Source organism: Coregonus clupeaformis, chromosome 5 (assembly GCF_020615455.1).
Source record: "Coregonus clupeaformis isolate EN_2021a chromosome 5, ASM2061545v1, whole genome shotgun sequence".
Taxonomy (NCBI): domain Eukaryota; kingdom Metazoa; phylum Chordata; class Actinopteri; order Salmoniformes; family Salmonidae; genus Coregonus; species Coregonus clupeaformis.
In genome coordinates this window covers 3,981,069-3,995,153 of record NC_059196.1, presented here as the reverse complement: position 1 = coordinate 3,995,153, position 14,085 = coordinate 3,981,069, and the positions used below count along the sequence as shown (strand labels likewise).

At 43.7% G+C, this 14,085-nt stretch overlaps 1 protein-coding gene across 2 annotated transcripts in view; it reads right to left on the bottom strand.

Moving 5' to 3' along the window:
• Positions 1-377: 377 nt before the first annotated feature.
• Positions 378-14,085, bottom strand: part of LOC121558635 (vasodilator-stimulated phosphoprotein) — a 33,162-nt gene continuing 19,454 nt past the window's right edge. Inside the window, exons 3-14 of one of the 2 annotated variants that reach the window (XM_041872050.2) lie at positions 13,876-14,056; positions 13,619-13,685; positions 6,593-6,675; positions 6,209-6,453; positions 5,646-5,815; positions 5,434-5,485; positions 5,288-5,315; positions 5,123-5,168; positions 4,914-4,970; positions 2,164-2,233; positions 1,998-2,055; positions 378-1,830 (exon numbers count right to left, since the gene is read on the bottom strand). In XM_041872050.2, the coding sequence (XP_041727984.1) occupies positions 1,793-1,830; positions 1,998-2,055; positions 2,164-2,233; positions 4,914-4,970; positions 5,123-5,168; positions 5,288-5,315; positions 5,434-5,485; positions 5,646-5,815; positions 6,209-6,453; positions 6,593-6,675; positions 13,619-13,685; positions 13,876-14,056 (1,095 nt within the window). In that variant the 3' untranslated portion in view covers positions 378-1,792. The remainder of the gene's footprint in view (positions 1,831-1,997; positions 2,056-2,163; positions 2,234-4,913; positions 4,971-5,122; positions 5,169-5,287; positions 5,316-5,433; positions 5,486-5,645; positions 5,816-6,208; positions 6,454-6,592; positions 6,676-13,618; positions 13,686-13,875; positions 14,057-14,085) is intronic. The other variant, XM_041872056.2, reaches the window with a different exon arrangement.

Here is a 14,085-nt window from a genome sequence, read left to right as displayed (position 1 = left end):
ACCTAACCGTTTTAGTTGGGTCGTCCCAAGCATCCCACTTTAATAACAAAAGCCGTTTGATCCCTCAATCTGGAAGGAACAAAAACCAGAGAAACATTCCTAAATCCCCCACCCCTATGCTGATGAGTCATATTGAACATATCTAAATATGAATACATGTCATTCTTTTCTATTCAAAATGTTCATAAATGCATTTGAGCTATATTGAATACATGCACATCATCGTCATTCCATTCAATGCATTGACAGCCAGAATATCCTGAAAATATTTAAGGTTTAAAAATGATTTAAATGAGCTTCAACAGAAAGACCAACAAAAGGAAAGACCCAAGACCCTGATGCATTACAAGAAGCAGCTGTATTTGACTAAAGGCATATTTAATCCAGTGTCTCTATGTTGTTTTATTTATATTTCAGTGTAAAAAGCTTATACTCTATTAGAAAAAAAACAACAGTAACCCAAAATAACATATCTTAAAAAGAAAACAATCAAAACAATTCCCCATTCACCAGTCATCTCAATTAAAATAGAAAACAGCATCACAGTTTTGCTAACATTTTCCCTCAAAACAAATATATATAGATGTGTGTGTATATATATATATATATATACACACATATACATACATACATACACACACTCCAAGGCAGTTGGTCATGGCCAATTAATTGACTTAGTCATGGCCATTTTATTAATTTATATATTTCAATGTAGTTAGAAAACACACCTGAAAACAAAAGAAAAAACAGTACAGTTTAGGACCACTGCAGTGGCCAATGATTAGTGTCTCATTTTGAGCAGAAGGTAAAGATGAGAGTGCAAGTGGCACAAAATATACTTTCTCCGGGCCAAGTGTAATGCAGAAAGAACTAGGATTCCCTCCATAGCTCAGAACCACAGCACTCTTCTCCCTCACGGCACTCCGGGCAGTCCATCACATTCCCTTTGCATGTTTCCTCTGACTTATCCAAGTCTGTAGAATTGAAGTTTGTGTAGTGTCTCTTTTTTGGCCATTGACAGAGCAGTCCACTTGGGAGCGGTAGACCTTGCTTCAAGGCAGTGGGGCAGTATAAGCTCTTGTTGTTGTGCACCAGGCCTGCAGGAAGTAGTGTGTTCTGGGGATGAAAGCCCTCCACCATGGTGTCCCTGAACGATCTGGTAGTGTCCTCCCGTCACCACACATTCTCAAGATAGGCCTATGTTGTGTTGTCTTGGGTTATCTAAAATGTTATATTTGAAGGCAGTGTTTGAGGTTGAAGCTGTGCCAGGTTAAAGAGGATTCTTACAAAAGCCAACCAACCACTCTGTCATTAAAGTAACAAGAATGAATGATATGTTCTTCCCTGAATACTGAAGACCCCAGTAAAAACACTGGTCTGTCTGACGAAGGGAGTGAGTAGGAGCAGGATTTCTATGGGGCAGATACATGGGGGGAGAGATACAACTGTACATGACAAGGAGTAAGAGCAACAGCAGCCGTGATTATGTGCTCTGCAGTGGTTCTCATGAAATGAAGGAAAAGTTGGATACAAGAAGGGATGTGCGAGGAGAGGTGGTGTCATCGCAGCTGGGGTGATAGCAGGTGATCTAGTCCTGTGTTTGAATGTGGTTGTGAATCAGTTCCCTGCGTTAACATGTACGTTTCGTGTGCAGTTATGTAGGTGTGTGAATGTGAGAATGTGTGAGGGAGAGAAATAAAAATCCCTGGGCTACACTGGAGGGGGTGACAGGGGAGAGGTCCATACAGGGCCATAACCTCCTCTATCCATTCCACCCGCCACTCTAGCAGAACTATGTGGAGCCCCTCTTCTGTAGCTCCTCAATAAAGGCTGTGGAACAGGAAAGAGACAAGAAACAATCAATACAACATCTGACAAAGAAAAGTAGTGCCTTTGTTCTTTTCCCCCCACTTACTTTAGACTTTTATACAAATGTCATTAGATCAGTCTCTGTGTGAAACATGGTTGTGGCCCAAAACAAATATCTGCAGTCTCACCCCCGATTATCTCCTCCTTGACTTTTTGTAACTCCTTTCGCATCTCGTCAAGAATCTCCTGCAGGAAGCAACCAAAACATTTGATCATTTACAGTCTTAGTATTGCATATGATTATATGTCTTTACTAGTCTTGGCATTAGAGGTGCAGCAGAAAATAATATTTACCTGTTTAATCCTCTCCATATCGGTCTCTTCACTACCTCCAGCATCATTACTACCACCTGCATGCTTCACCCTGGATGAGGTGTGGCGATGGGGGGAAAAGAAAGCGAGTGGGTAGGGGAGGCAGAGAGAGAAAGGGAGAGACTGATTAAGATCAAACAGTCACTGTGACAACCTACGCTGTCAATCCAACCCATCACCATAGCACCGCCAAAGAGGCCTCAGGAAGCACAACACATACAAAACCACATTCTGTGGAAAACCCAAGGCTAGCTTTCAAAGTTTCAATGACATTTGACTGTTGACCACACCAACATGTCCAGAAATGACAGGCAAAACACACAACATTCCATTCTATACTACATCATGGGATAACAAATTCCAAGAATCCTTAAATAATATAAAGTCAACTTGGAAAATCATCAATCAACTGTTGAATAAGAAAAAGCCATCTACAACTATGCCATCTCAATTTATTGTTGAAAATAAGACCTATAGTGATCCTGTTTTGTGAATGTGGGTTCCTCTCTGTCAAAGGAAATAGAGAAAACTGATGGAAATCCATTGGATTACATTAAAGGGCATTTCCCTTCTCTGCTTCAGTTTGATCCTCCTAATGTAATGGAGTTGGAGGTAATTGGTAACTTAAAGATATCAGCAGCAGGTCATGATGAGATTGGTGCCTCTTTGGTGAAATCAGTGTCTTCCTCGACGACTGAGCCTCTAACGTATATCTTCATCAAATCTATGCAAACTGGTATTGTTCCTAAAGATTAGAAAATTGCCTAAGTTATCCCCCTCTATAAATCTGGGGATCCAAGATCTTTTACAAATTATCGCCCAATATCTGTACTACCATGTTTGTCTAAAATCCTAGAAAAATTGGTGTATAACAGAAAGTTGAAACATTTAAAGCAACACTGTATTCTATATGAGCACCAGTATGGTTTCAACACTGTAGTCTATATGAGCACCAATATGGTTTTCATAAAAACTACTCTCTTTTGCAACTTGTGGAAAAATTCTTTACAACCCTGAACAACATTGAAACTCTCTTGGCATCTTTTTAGATATATCCAAAGCGTTTGATGATTAAATATTACTTTCTAAATTGCATTATTACAGTTTTCATGATTATACATATCATTGGCTATATAGTTATGTTTATGATAGAGAACAATTTATTCACTAATTAATGAAGCCAACTCAGACATGGTCAAATTTTCTGAATGGTTCCAGATAAACAAATTATCTTTAAAATGGTTTAAAAAAATTAAACTTTAATATATTCACTAGTATGAATAAGAAAATATAAAAAAAGAGCCATAATCTCAATTGGTGGGAATGAAATGGAAGTCCACTAGATTCCTTGGAGTTCTAATTGATGAAACGTTATCCTGGAAAGATCATACTCAATTTGTCTGCAGCAAAGTGATGAAATCTGTTGGTATCATCAGAAAGATTAGTGGTTTGGTTCATCAAGCTTGCTTCCTAACTCTATACTATAGTTTAATTTACCCATGTCTCATTTACTGTAATATTGTCTGGGCCAGTACATGTCTCCTACCTACACAAATTACTCAAGACTAGCCACCTCCTCTAATTACCTGGCTCCACCTGCACCTTTGTCTATTTACGACATTAATGTACGCCAATTATGCACTTTCATCTACAAATACTCATACCTCCCAGACAGTTTACCTAAACCCTACAATGGATTCCTCCAGGTTCAATCTGAAATCCATCTATATAAACACAAGATAACCTTCACCCTCCCCACTGCCCCAACTCACATAGTCAATTCTCTATCAGTTATAGAGGTACCATACTCTGAAATGCTTATCTTCACATTGCCAAAACATCATCCCTCAATAACCTCAAGCGAAAACTGGGGGTCAGCCTGACTAACCAGTAATCTCCTCCATATAGCCTAACTCTCATACACTCACACACAGTCACTTTAATAATGTTTACATATTTTGCACTACTCATCTCATATGTATATACTGTATTCTATAATATTCTACTATATCTTAGTCCATGCCGCTCTGTCATTGCTTGTCCATATATGTATATATTCTTAATTCATTCCTTACTTAAATTTGTGTGTATTGGGTATATGTTGTGAAATTGTTAGATATTACTTGTTAGATATTACTGCACTGTCGGAGCTAGAAGCACAAGCCTTTCGCTACACCCGCAATAACATCTGCTAAACACGTGAATGTGACAAATAAAATTTGATTTGAAACATCTAAACATCGTGATTACTGATCAATTAATTTATACATTTATAATTAGTAGGTTTTGTTATCTGTTTTTACAAACCTTTTTTATTTTTGTACTTATGTATTGTATATAGTTTTTTTGTGGTGTGGCTTTCATATAAGCCCTTGGGCTACCAACCTCACCTGCACACCGTTTAAAAAATACATATATTTTTGTATCTGTATTGTTGTCTATCACTTGTTTTCTTTGGTGCAAATAAATAAATACAAATAAAATAAATAAATATCAATTCACATATCAGAATGGAATCCTGCAGCTTTTTGAGCAGAGATGATAAAGGCTGTCACAGTAGTCATAGCCTTCTGCATTCCACTAGGTGGTGCTGTCAACAGTACAATGGCCCAGCACCACGCTCTGAAGCTGTGTCCCTGTTGACCTGACAGAGAGAAGGGAAGTGGGACGGTATGCTAGGGAGAGCAGGAAAGCATCAGTCCTGTTTTCTTGTCATGGGAGCGACTTTGTACCTGGGACCCTGGGGCAAGGGAGAGGTGGAGTCCATGCTCTTGGAGATGACATTATTCCTGTTTGTGAGACACACACTCTGCTCTTAGAATGGGAAGCAACCAATTCATCAACACACACACACACCTCTTTGAATTCTGAGACTGGCATACGTCCACACAGGCTGCTCTTACTACAGACACAGAGAGAGCATAGGAAGCTGAAACCTTACCTGGGCATAGTGGCTGATTTCTCCCAAGGTCTTCTTCCAAGAGTGTCTAAAAAGGAGACAGGCATATTTTAAATCAAAAAAATATAAAAGTCAAATATTAAGCAGATTTGTCTTCCTAGGTACAAACAAAACAGAGACTGGCACACAGACACACGCAGTTCTCACCAGTTTGGCCTTGAGACTCTGAGTCACCCTGTAGGGAGACAGGAAACAGAGTTAGACCAGACAAACTTGAGTGTTTTCTGACTACATGGAAATTGTTCAATTATGTATTCACAACATAGTTGGCCAATAAATGAACAAATACTTACATTATCTGATGTCTTAGCAGGTGGCTTAGCCCCACCGTCTGCCATTTTTTTCCTGAACAAGACAGACAGACATAAAAGGAGAGTAAGAGCGTGATACAACACTTAAAGATTCACTAAGCCAGATCAGAGCCATAGAGGGGCATACACAGCGCTCTAGACTGGGGTGTATGGATCTGTTCATTTATAGGAGTGCGCTCTTCAGTGCCACCTACCTCCGTGCCAGGATGGATGCCATCTCACCCATCAGGCCTCCTCCTCCACCACCACCACCACCGATGGAGGCACTGGTGCGGCTTTGATCAGGCTTGGCAGCCGGTGCTGCAGCAGAAGAAGCAGCAGCAGCAGCAGCAACAGCAGCAAAAGCACCACTACCACTATCATCCTACAGAGGGCAGTAGAAGACACAGGAGCAGTTAGAGTATCGACACAACACATTTTTACATTTACATTTTAGTCATTTAGCAGACGCTCTTATCCAGAGCGACTTACAGTTAGTGAGTGCATACATTATTTTTTTTCATACTGGCCCCCCGTGGGAATCAAACCCACGACCCTGGCGTTGCAAACGCCATGCTCTACCAACTGAGCTACACCACCTTTAGCTCTAGCTAGCACTACAAAACAGAGAGGCTCGGCATTCAAAATGATTGGCATTGAAGTCCAAATCAGAAATGAATGGTGGTTGCATAAATTTGGAGATAGATACAACAGATACAAAACAATTGTTATGCTAATTCTTATCCTGAGGCCACTCTTTCTCTTTTCTCTCTCTCACCTTGGCCACTCTGCGGAGCTTGGCTCCGGCTAAGGCTGCCGCCAGGCCCCCTGCACCTCCCCCTAGGCCCCCATCTCCTCCCGGGGAGGGCAGCGGTGGGGCAGGTGGGGGTCCTGATCCTGCGGCCGGGGGTCCTGGGGGAGGAGGTCCAGGGGGTGGAGGGGGCCCAGACTGAGGAGGGCCGGGGGGTGGAGGAGGGCCCGGAGGTGCTGGGGGGGCCAACGGTGGAGCCGGGGGAGTGGGCACTAAAAATAAAAAAGGTAAGAGACTGTCACAGAGTATACTACGTTCAGAGAATGGGTTAAAAAAAATAATGGCTTTGTTCAAAAAGGCTAACTGTATTGCTGTCAGTGTGGCTGTTTGACACAAGATGGTGCCTCTGACCTGTTGCAGCTTGTCTCTCTCTCTCCAGTCTCTCCCACTCCTGCCTCTCTCTCTCCTGCTGTTCCAGCCTCTGCTGCTCCAGCCTACAGGGTCAAAACTCATGGGGATTAACACACCCAAACAGTCAACAGATTAAGAGGCACAAATAATATAACAAAGTTGTATCTGGTGAAGGGCTGAATGGGAAGTTACCACATCCTCCCTGAAAAGGAGGTATCCTGCCAGAGGTGGCCTGGCAGAGAAATTACATTTTGGTTTTAATCTTTCCACACTAATGACATGGCAAGTGAACTGTACCAGCAATTCTTTAATTAAAGCAACAACCATTTTCAAACAATCCCAGTGGGCACTGTCTAATTGTGATAAATGGCTCTGGAGCAGTGTTAGACTGAAGAGCATATTTGTTATTAAATTGTGCTGACTATGCGGCCATGCTGGGTTGGTGAAGGAGCTCCTGATTAGTCCAGCACTGAAATTAAAGTCCACATCTGGCCAAGAAGCCCTAATCCCCAAGAAGCCCTAATCTGGGTCACTCCAGGTCCCCTACCCCAGCACATTGTCGCCCACAAGAGCTGCTGCTGCCACACACTTTAAAGCACTGTTGGTTGACTGAGGGCTGGTGTAGACTTTACTGTGAAATGTTTTCTTATATCATGACTCTCCTGGCTGAGGATCCAAAGGCCTCAGGTTAGCTTGGCAAATGGCTGACAACAACCATACCCTCTCACCCACAGAAGAGGGGAAGGGGGGCTGGGCCGGTTTTGACACCTTAACACTCGGTTGTAAATTAGGCAGGAGGGGAATCTCTCCCTTGCCTCTCAGTATTGGTAAAGGAATGTGTTTTGACTCCAGAAGACTTTTGCAAACTTTTACGTCCAAAAAGTGAACACTGGATCAATATTTCCAACATCAGAATGTGGGGAATGGTCAGTGGGGATCTAAAGAATAATCATGTCATATTGTTTATTATTTTGTGATGTCATTAAGGATGGTATCAAGAAAGTACTGTAATTTGGAAACTATACACATTCTATCTGGCAAGTCTTCATCCAATATGTTGTGTATAAGAAATGAAAAATGATGAAAGCATTTTTGGTAAGATAGGAATGCGATTTTAGTTTTCTAACAAGATCATAGGTTTTCATATAAGCTATGCAGTCAGTAGCCACGCCCCGAGTGAGCTCAGAGACCGTGTCAGCAAGTAGGAATGCCCCTTTCACCAGAGTGCATAAAAAGCCTTGGTAACGAAATTCACATTAGACCAGAAAGCGTGGAGCTGTGGCTACACAGCTTAAAATGGTTAGACCTTTGAATCTCAACACGAGGTGAAAAAGATAAACTCACTAGACCAGAACATTGCCAGTCTGTAGCTGTGCGTGTAAAGTGATCTAGAACTTTGACTAACCACACGAGGGGGAAGGAGAAAATCCCATCTCAGACAATCACTGGTGCATCTGAGTATCAGCTCTGAGTACACTCAACTACAAGCCAGAACAAAGAAGAAGGACATTGTGACCTCTGGTGGACAATCAGAGCCTTACTAGTTAGCTAGTAAATAAATAATTAAGCCAATTTGTGTAGTGCTGAATCATACGTAAAGCTGGGGTTCTTGCGGATCCAAGAATTCTGCGACCATTCAGAATGATGACTGATAAGAGGTAATGACTGATACGTTGACTGTTTTATACATAGTGATAGGTAAAGACCTTTTAGAGTTTAATTCGGGAGATGGTAACTCTATAAACAACTTATTCCGTGGTGCCCCAAATCCTAATGAGTTAATTGTTACATGATCAATTTAATCAAGTAACAATTAAACGTAGTTAGTTGATTTTATAAATAACAGTCATCATATTAGTGAAAGTCACGTCACAACACTTATGAGCCCTTCACAATGATGCAGAGTTTAAAAATAAAATAGTAACACAAGAGAAATAAAATAAAATACACAAGAATGGAGCTACATACAGGGAGTACCAGTACCAAATCAATGTGCAGAGGTACGAGCTATTTGAGGTAGATGCTGTATGTACAGGCAGGGTAAAGTGACTAGGCATCAGGATATATAATAATACGAGTAAAATAAAGAACAGAGTAGCAGCAGCAAATGAGTGTAAACGTGTGTTATGTGTGTGTGTGTCGTATGTAGTGTATCTGAATGTGTGTGGGAGTGACAATGTAGTGTGTGTATATGGTGTGTACAGTGAGGGAAATAAGTATTTGATCCCCTGCTGATTTTGTACGTTTGCCCACTGACAAAGAAATTATCAGTCTATAATTTTAATGGTAGGTTTATTTGAACAGTGAGAGACAGAATAACAACAAAAAAATCCAGAAAAACGCATGTCAAAAATGTTATGAATTGATTTGCATTTTAATGAGGGAAATAAGTATGACCTCCTCTCAATCAGAAAGATTTCTGGCTCCCAGGTGTCTTTTATACAGGTAACGAGCTGAGATTAGGAGCACACTCTTAAAGGGAGTGCTCCTAATCTCAGTTTGTTACCTGTATAAAAGACACCTGTCCACAGAAGCAATCCATAAATCAGATTCCAAACTCTCCACCATGGCCAAGACCAAAGAGCTCTCCAAGGATGTCAGGGACAAGATTGTAGACCTACACAAGGCTGGAATGGGCTACAAGACCATCGCCAAGCAGCTTGGTGAGAAGGTGACAACAGTTGGTGAGATTATTCGCAAATGGAAGGAACACAAAATAACTGTCAATCTCCCTCGGCCTGGGGCTCCATGCAAGATCTCACCTCGTGGAGTTGCAATGATCGTAAGAAAGGTGAGGAATCAGCCCAGAACTACACGGGAGGATCTTGCCAATGATCAAGGCAGCTGGGACCATAGTCACCAAGAAAACAATTGGTAACACACTACGCCGTGAAGGACTGAAATCCTGCAGCGCCCGCAAGGTCCCCCTGCTCTAGAAAGCACATATACAGGCCCGTCTGAAATTTGCCAATGAACATCTGAATGATTCAGAGGAGAACTGGGTGAAAGTGTTGTGGTCAGATGAGACCAAAATCGAGCTCTTTGGCATCAACTTAACTCGCCGTGTTTGGAGGAGGAGGAATGCTGCCTATGACCCCAAGAACACCATCCCCACCGTCAAACATGGAGGTGGAAACATTATGCTTTGGGGGTGTTTTTCTGCTAAGGGGACAGGACAACTTCACTGCATCAAAGGGACGATGGACGGCGCCATGTACCGTCAAATCTTGGGTACAGCCAGGGCATTGAAAATGGGTCGTGGATGGGTATTCCAGCATGACAATGACCAAAACACACGGCCAAGGCAACAAAGGAGTGGCTCAAGAAAAAGCACATTAAGATCCTGGAGTGGCCTAGCCAGTCTCCAGACCTTAATCCCATAGAACATCTGTGGAGTGAGCTGAAGGTTCGAGTTGCCAAACATCAGCCTCAAAACCTTAATGACTTGGAGAAGATCTGCAAAGAGGAGTGGGACAAAATCCCTCCTGAGATGTGTGCAAACCTGGTGGCCAACTACAAGAAACGTCTGACCTCTGTGATTGCCAACAAGGGTTTTGCCACCAAGTACTATGTCATGTTTTGCAGAGGGGTAAAATACTTATTTCCCTCATTAAAATGAAAATCAATTCATAACATTTTTGACATGCGTTTTTCTGGATTGTTTTGTTGTTATTCTGTCTCTCACTGTTCAAATAAACCTACCATTAAAATTATAGACTGATCATGTCTTTGTCAGTGGGCAAACGTACAAAATCAGCAGGGGATCAAATACTTTTTCCCCCTCACTGTATATGGTACACACCATGCAACGCCCCAGTGATGTACAAATGCAACGCCCCAGTGATGTACAAATGCAACGCCCCAGTGATGTACAAATGCAACGCCCCAGTGATGTACTGGGCTGTCCGCACCACCCTCTGTAGTGCTTTGCGGTCAAGGGCGTTGCATTTGCCATACCAAGCGGTGATGCAACCAGTCTGAATGCTCTCAATGGTGCAGCTGTAGAACTTTTTGAGGATCCGAGGGCCCATGCCAAATCTTTTCAGCCTCCTGAGTGGGAAGAGGCGCTGTCGTGCCCTCTTCACGACTGGGCGGGTGTGTGTACTATGTTAAGTCCTTAGTGATGTGGACGCTAAGGAACTTGAAGCTCTCGACCCAATCCACAACAGCCCCGTCAATGTGGATGGGGGCGTGCTCTGCTCTCTTTCTCCTGTAGTCCATGATCAGCTCCTTTGTCTTGCTGACGTTGAGGGGAGAGAGGTTGTTGACCTGGCACCACATTGCTAAGTCTCATCGCCATCGGTGATCAGGCCTACCACCATCGTGTCGTCAGTAAACTTGATGATGGTGGACACGCAGTCGTGGGTGAACAGGGAGTACAGGAGGGGACGAAGCACACACCCCTGAGGGACCCCCATGTTGAGGGTCAGCGTGGTGGAGGTGTTGTTACCTACCCTCACCACCTGGGGCCGGCCAGTCAGGAAGTCCAGGATCCAGTTGCAGAGGGAGGGGTTCAGTCTCAGGGTCCTTGGCTTGGTGATGAGCTTGGAGGAGACTATGGTGTTGAACGCTGAGCTGTAGTCTATGAACAGCATTCTCACAGTTATTTCCCCTCTTATCCAGGTGGGAGACGGCAGTGTAAAGTTCAATTGAGATTGCGTAATCTGTGGATCTGTTGGGGCAGTATGTGAATTTGAGTGGGTCTAGGGTGTCTGGAATGATGGTGTTGATGTGTGTCATGACCAGCCTTTCAAAGCACTTCATCATTACAGATGTGAGTGCTACAGGGCGATAGTCATTTAGGCAGGATACCTTAGAGCTCTTGGGAACAGAGACAATGGTGGTCAACTTGAAACATGTTGGGATTACAGACTGGGACAAGGAGAGATTCAAAATGTCTGTGAAGACACTTGCAAGCTGGTCTGCGCATGCTTTGAGAACATCCCCTGGTATTCCGACTGGCTCGGCAGCCTTGTGTTTGTTAACCTGTTTAAACATTTTGCTCACATCAGCCACGGAGAGCGAGATCACACAGTCATCCGGAAAACAGGGGCTTTCACGCAAGGCACAGTGTTATATGCCTCGAAATGAGCATAAAAAAGGTATTTAACTTGTTTGGGAGTTCTGCGTCGCTGGGCAACTCATGGCTGGGTTTCCTTTTGTAATCCGTTATCGTCTGCAAGCCCTGCCACATACGACGAGCGTTGGAGCCGGTGTAATAGGATTCCACCTTCCTTCTATATTGTCCTTTTGCATGTTTGATGTCTCGTCAGAGGTCGTAGTGGGCTTTCTTGTATGCGTCCATGTCTGTGTCCTGTTCCTTGTAAGCGGGTAGCTATAGCCCAGCGTGGATATTGCCTGTAATCCATGGTTTATGGTATGGATATGTTCTTATAGTCACTGTGGGGACGACATCGTCTATGCACTTATTGATGAAGCCCGTGACTGTTGTGGTAAACTCGTCAATGCTATTGGATGAATCCCGGAACATATCCCAGTCTGTACTAGCAAAACAGTCTTGTAGCCTCGCGTCTGCTTCATCCGACCACTTTCATATTGAGCGCATCACTGGTACTTCTGTTTGAGCTTTTGTTTGTAAAAAAGAAGCAGGAGAATGAAGTCATGGTCAAATTTGCCGAAGTGAGGACGAGGGAGGGCCTTGTATGCACTTCTGTGGGTAGAATAAAAGTGGTCTAGAGTTATAGCGCCCCTAGTGGCGCTGGTTACATGTTGGTAGAAGTGAGGTAGGACAGGTTTATGTCTCCCCGCGTTAAAGTCTCTGCCCACCAGAAACGCTGCCTCTGGGTGAGCGGTTTCTTTTTTGTTTATGGCCCCATACAGTTCGTTGAGTGCCAGAGTGGTGTTTGCTTGCGGAGGGATGTAGACAGCCATGATAATTACAGATGAGAACTCTTGGTAGATCAAATGGTCTGTAGCTTACCATGAGGTATTCTATATCAGGTGAGCAAAAGCTAAAGATTTCCTTCACACTTGAAGCAGCACACCAGTTGTTATTTATGAAAAAACACTCCACTTCCTTTCGACTTCCCCGAAGCCACCGTCCGATCCTGCCGCTGCATGGAGAATCCACCGAGTACTACGTGCATAGCGTCATCATCCAGCCACGTTTCAGTAAGACATATTGCAGCTTTTCAAGTCTCTCTGATGGATGAGCTTCGTTCGAGAGTCTACCATCTTTTTCTTGAGTGACTGGACATTTGCCAATAAAACGGAGGGGAGCGCCGTTCGGTTTTCTATTCGCCTCAATTTTACCAGAACTCAGCCTCGTCTCCCGTGTCTACGCCTGCAGCATTTTGGTAGCCCATGGAACAACGGTAATAGGGTCCGGTATGAACAGTGGAACAGCTGAGTCGGAGTTGAAGTCGTATTTGAAGTCAAAATCGAGGTTAGTAACTGTCAATCTGATGTCCAGAAGTGCTTGGCGGTCATATGTGATAATAGTATGAACTTTCTGTACAAATAAAAGGAAATATATACACGATAAAAGTCACTATATAGCAAAGGAGTTGGAACTCGTAAGATGTCGGTCTTCTCCGTTGGCACCAGCTTGACACTCATATCTGTGACCATTACTACCACCATTTGACGGACAAACTCGGCAGCCTATCCCAGAGCCTCCCCAGTGTGTCATATTGCCCATTAGACTAAATGAGATTAGGGGTAAAGATGGGCGTATCCTTGGCGAGTATGGGGTCCACAGGGAGAGGAGTTGGTGGGAAAGAATGGATTTCGATGTCAAAGAGGAGTTGACCTTCTTTAGCTTTTCAACCTATGACCTCAAGAGGCTGGCTGAGGGCTAAGCGGCGTAAGGCTAATGCCGATAAATCCTTTGAGTCAGTGTGCATGTGTGGTTATGTAAAACCAGGTCAGTGGGACTCTGGTCATACGAAGCTGTCTTGTCTTGATACTTGTATTGACCCTTAATTACAACTCAATCTGGTAGTAAAGGTGAGTGTACTGTTCTCCCCCCTCCCCACCCCACCCCGGATATCCCACACTTGGTACCTCCGCTGCTGTTCCAGCTCCTCTGGGGAGGGTCCATTTGACACTGGGCGGGGGAGGGTAGCATAACCTGGAGATAGAGAGGGGAAAGAGATTTTCTTAGTATGACTTAAGAAGAAAGCTGTGAAATGCAAGCCATGCTCATGTTTCCACACATGCATCTCTCTAAATTCTTTCTCAGACAGTGCTGTGCCTTTAGGTATTGCAAAGCATGTTGTCATGTATGTTGAGGCTGCATGTACGATCCATTCTAATAGTACCTGCGTCTGCCAGGGAGTTGAGCACTTCCAGTGTGTGGGCCATTCCGTTGGCGAAGAGGGCGGCATCCTCCTTACTGCCGAAGTTGAGCCCCCACACCTGCCGCGCGTCCCGCCACTGGTGGAAGTTGGGCGTGGCCTCATTGTACTTCAGGCCTTTCACAATCGGACAGTTAATCACCACCTTAGAGAGAAGGGGGTCGGAGTCAAGAC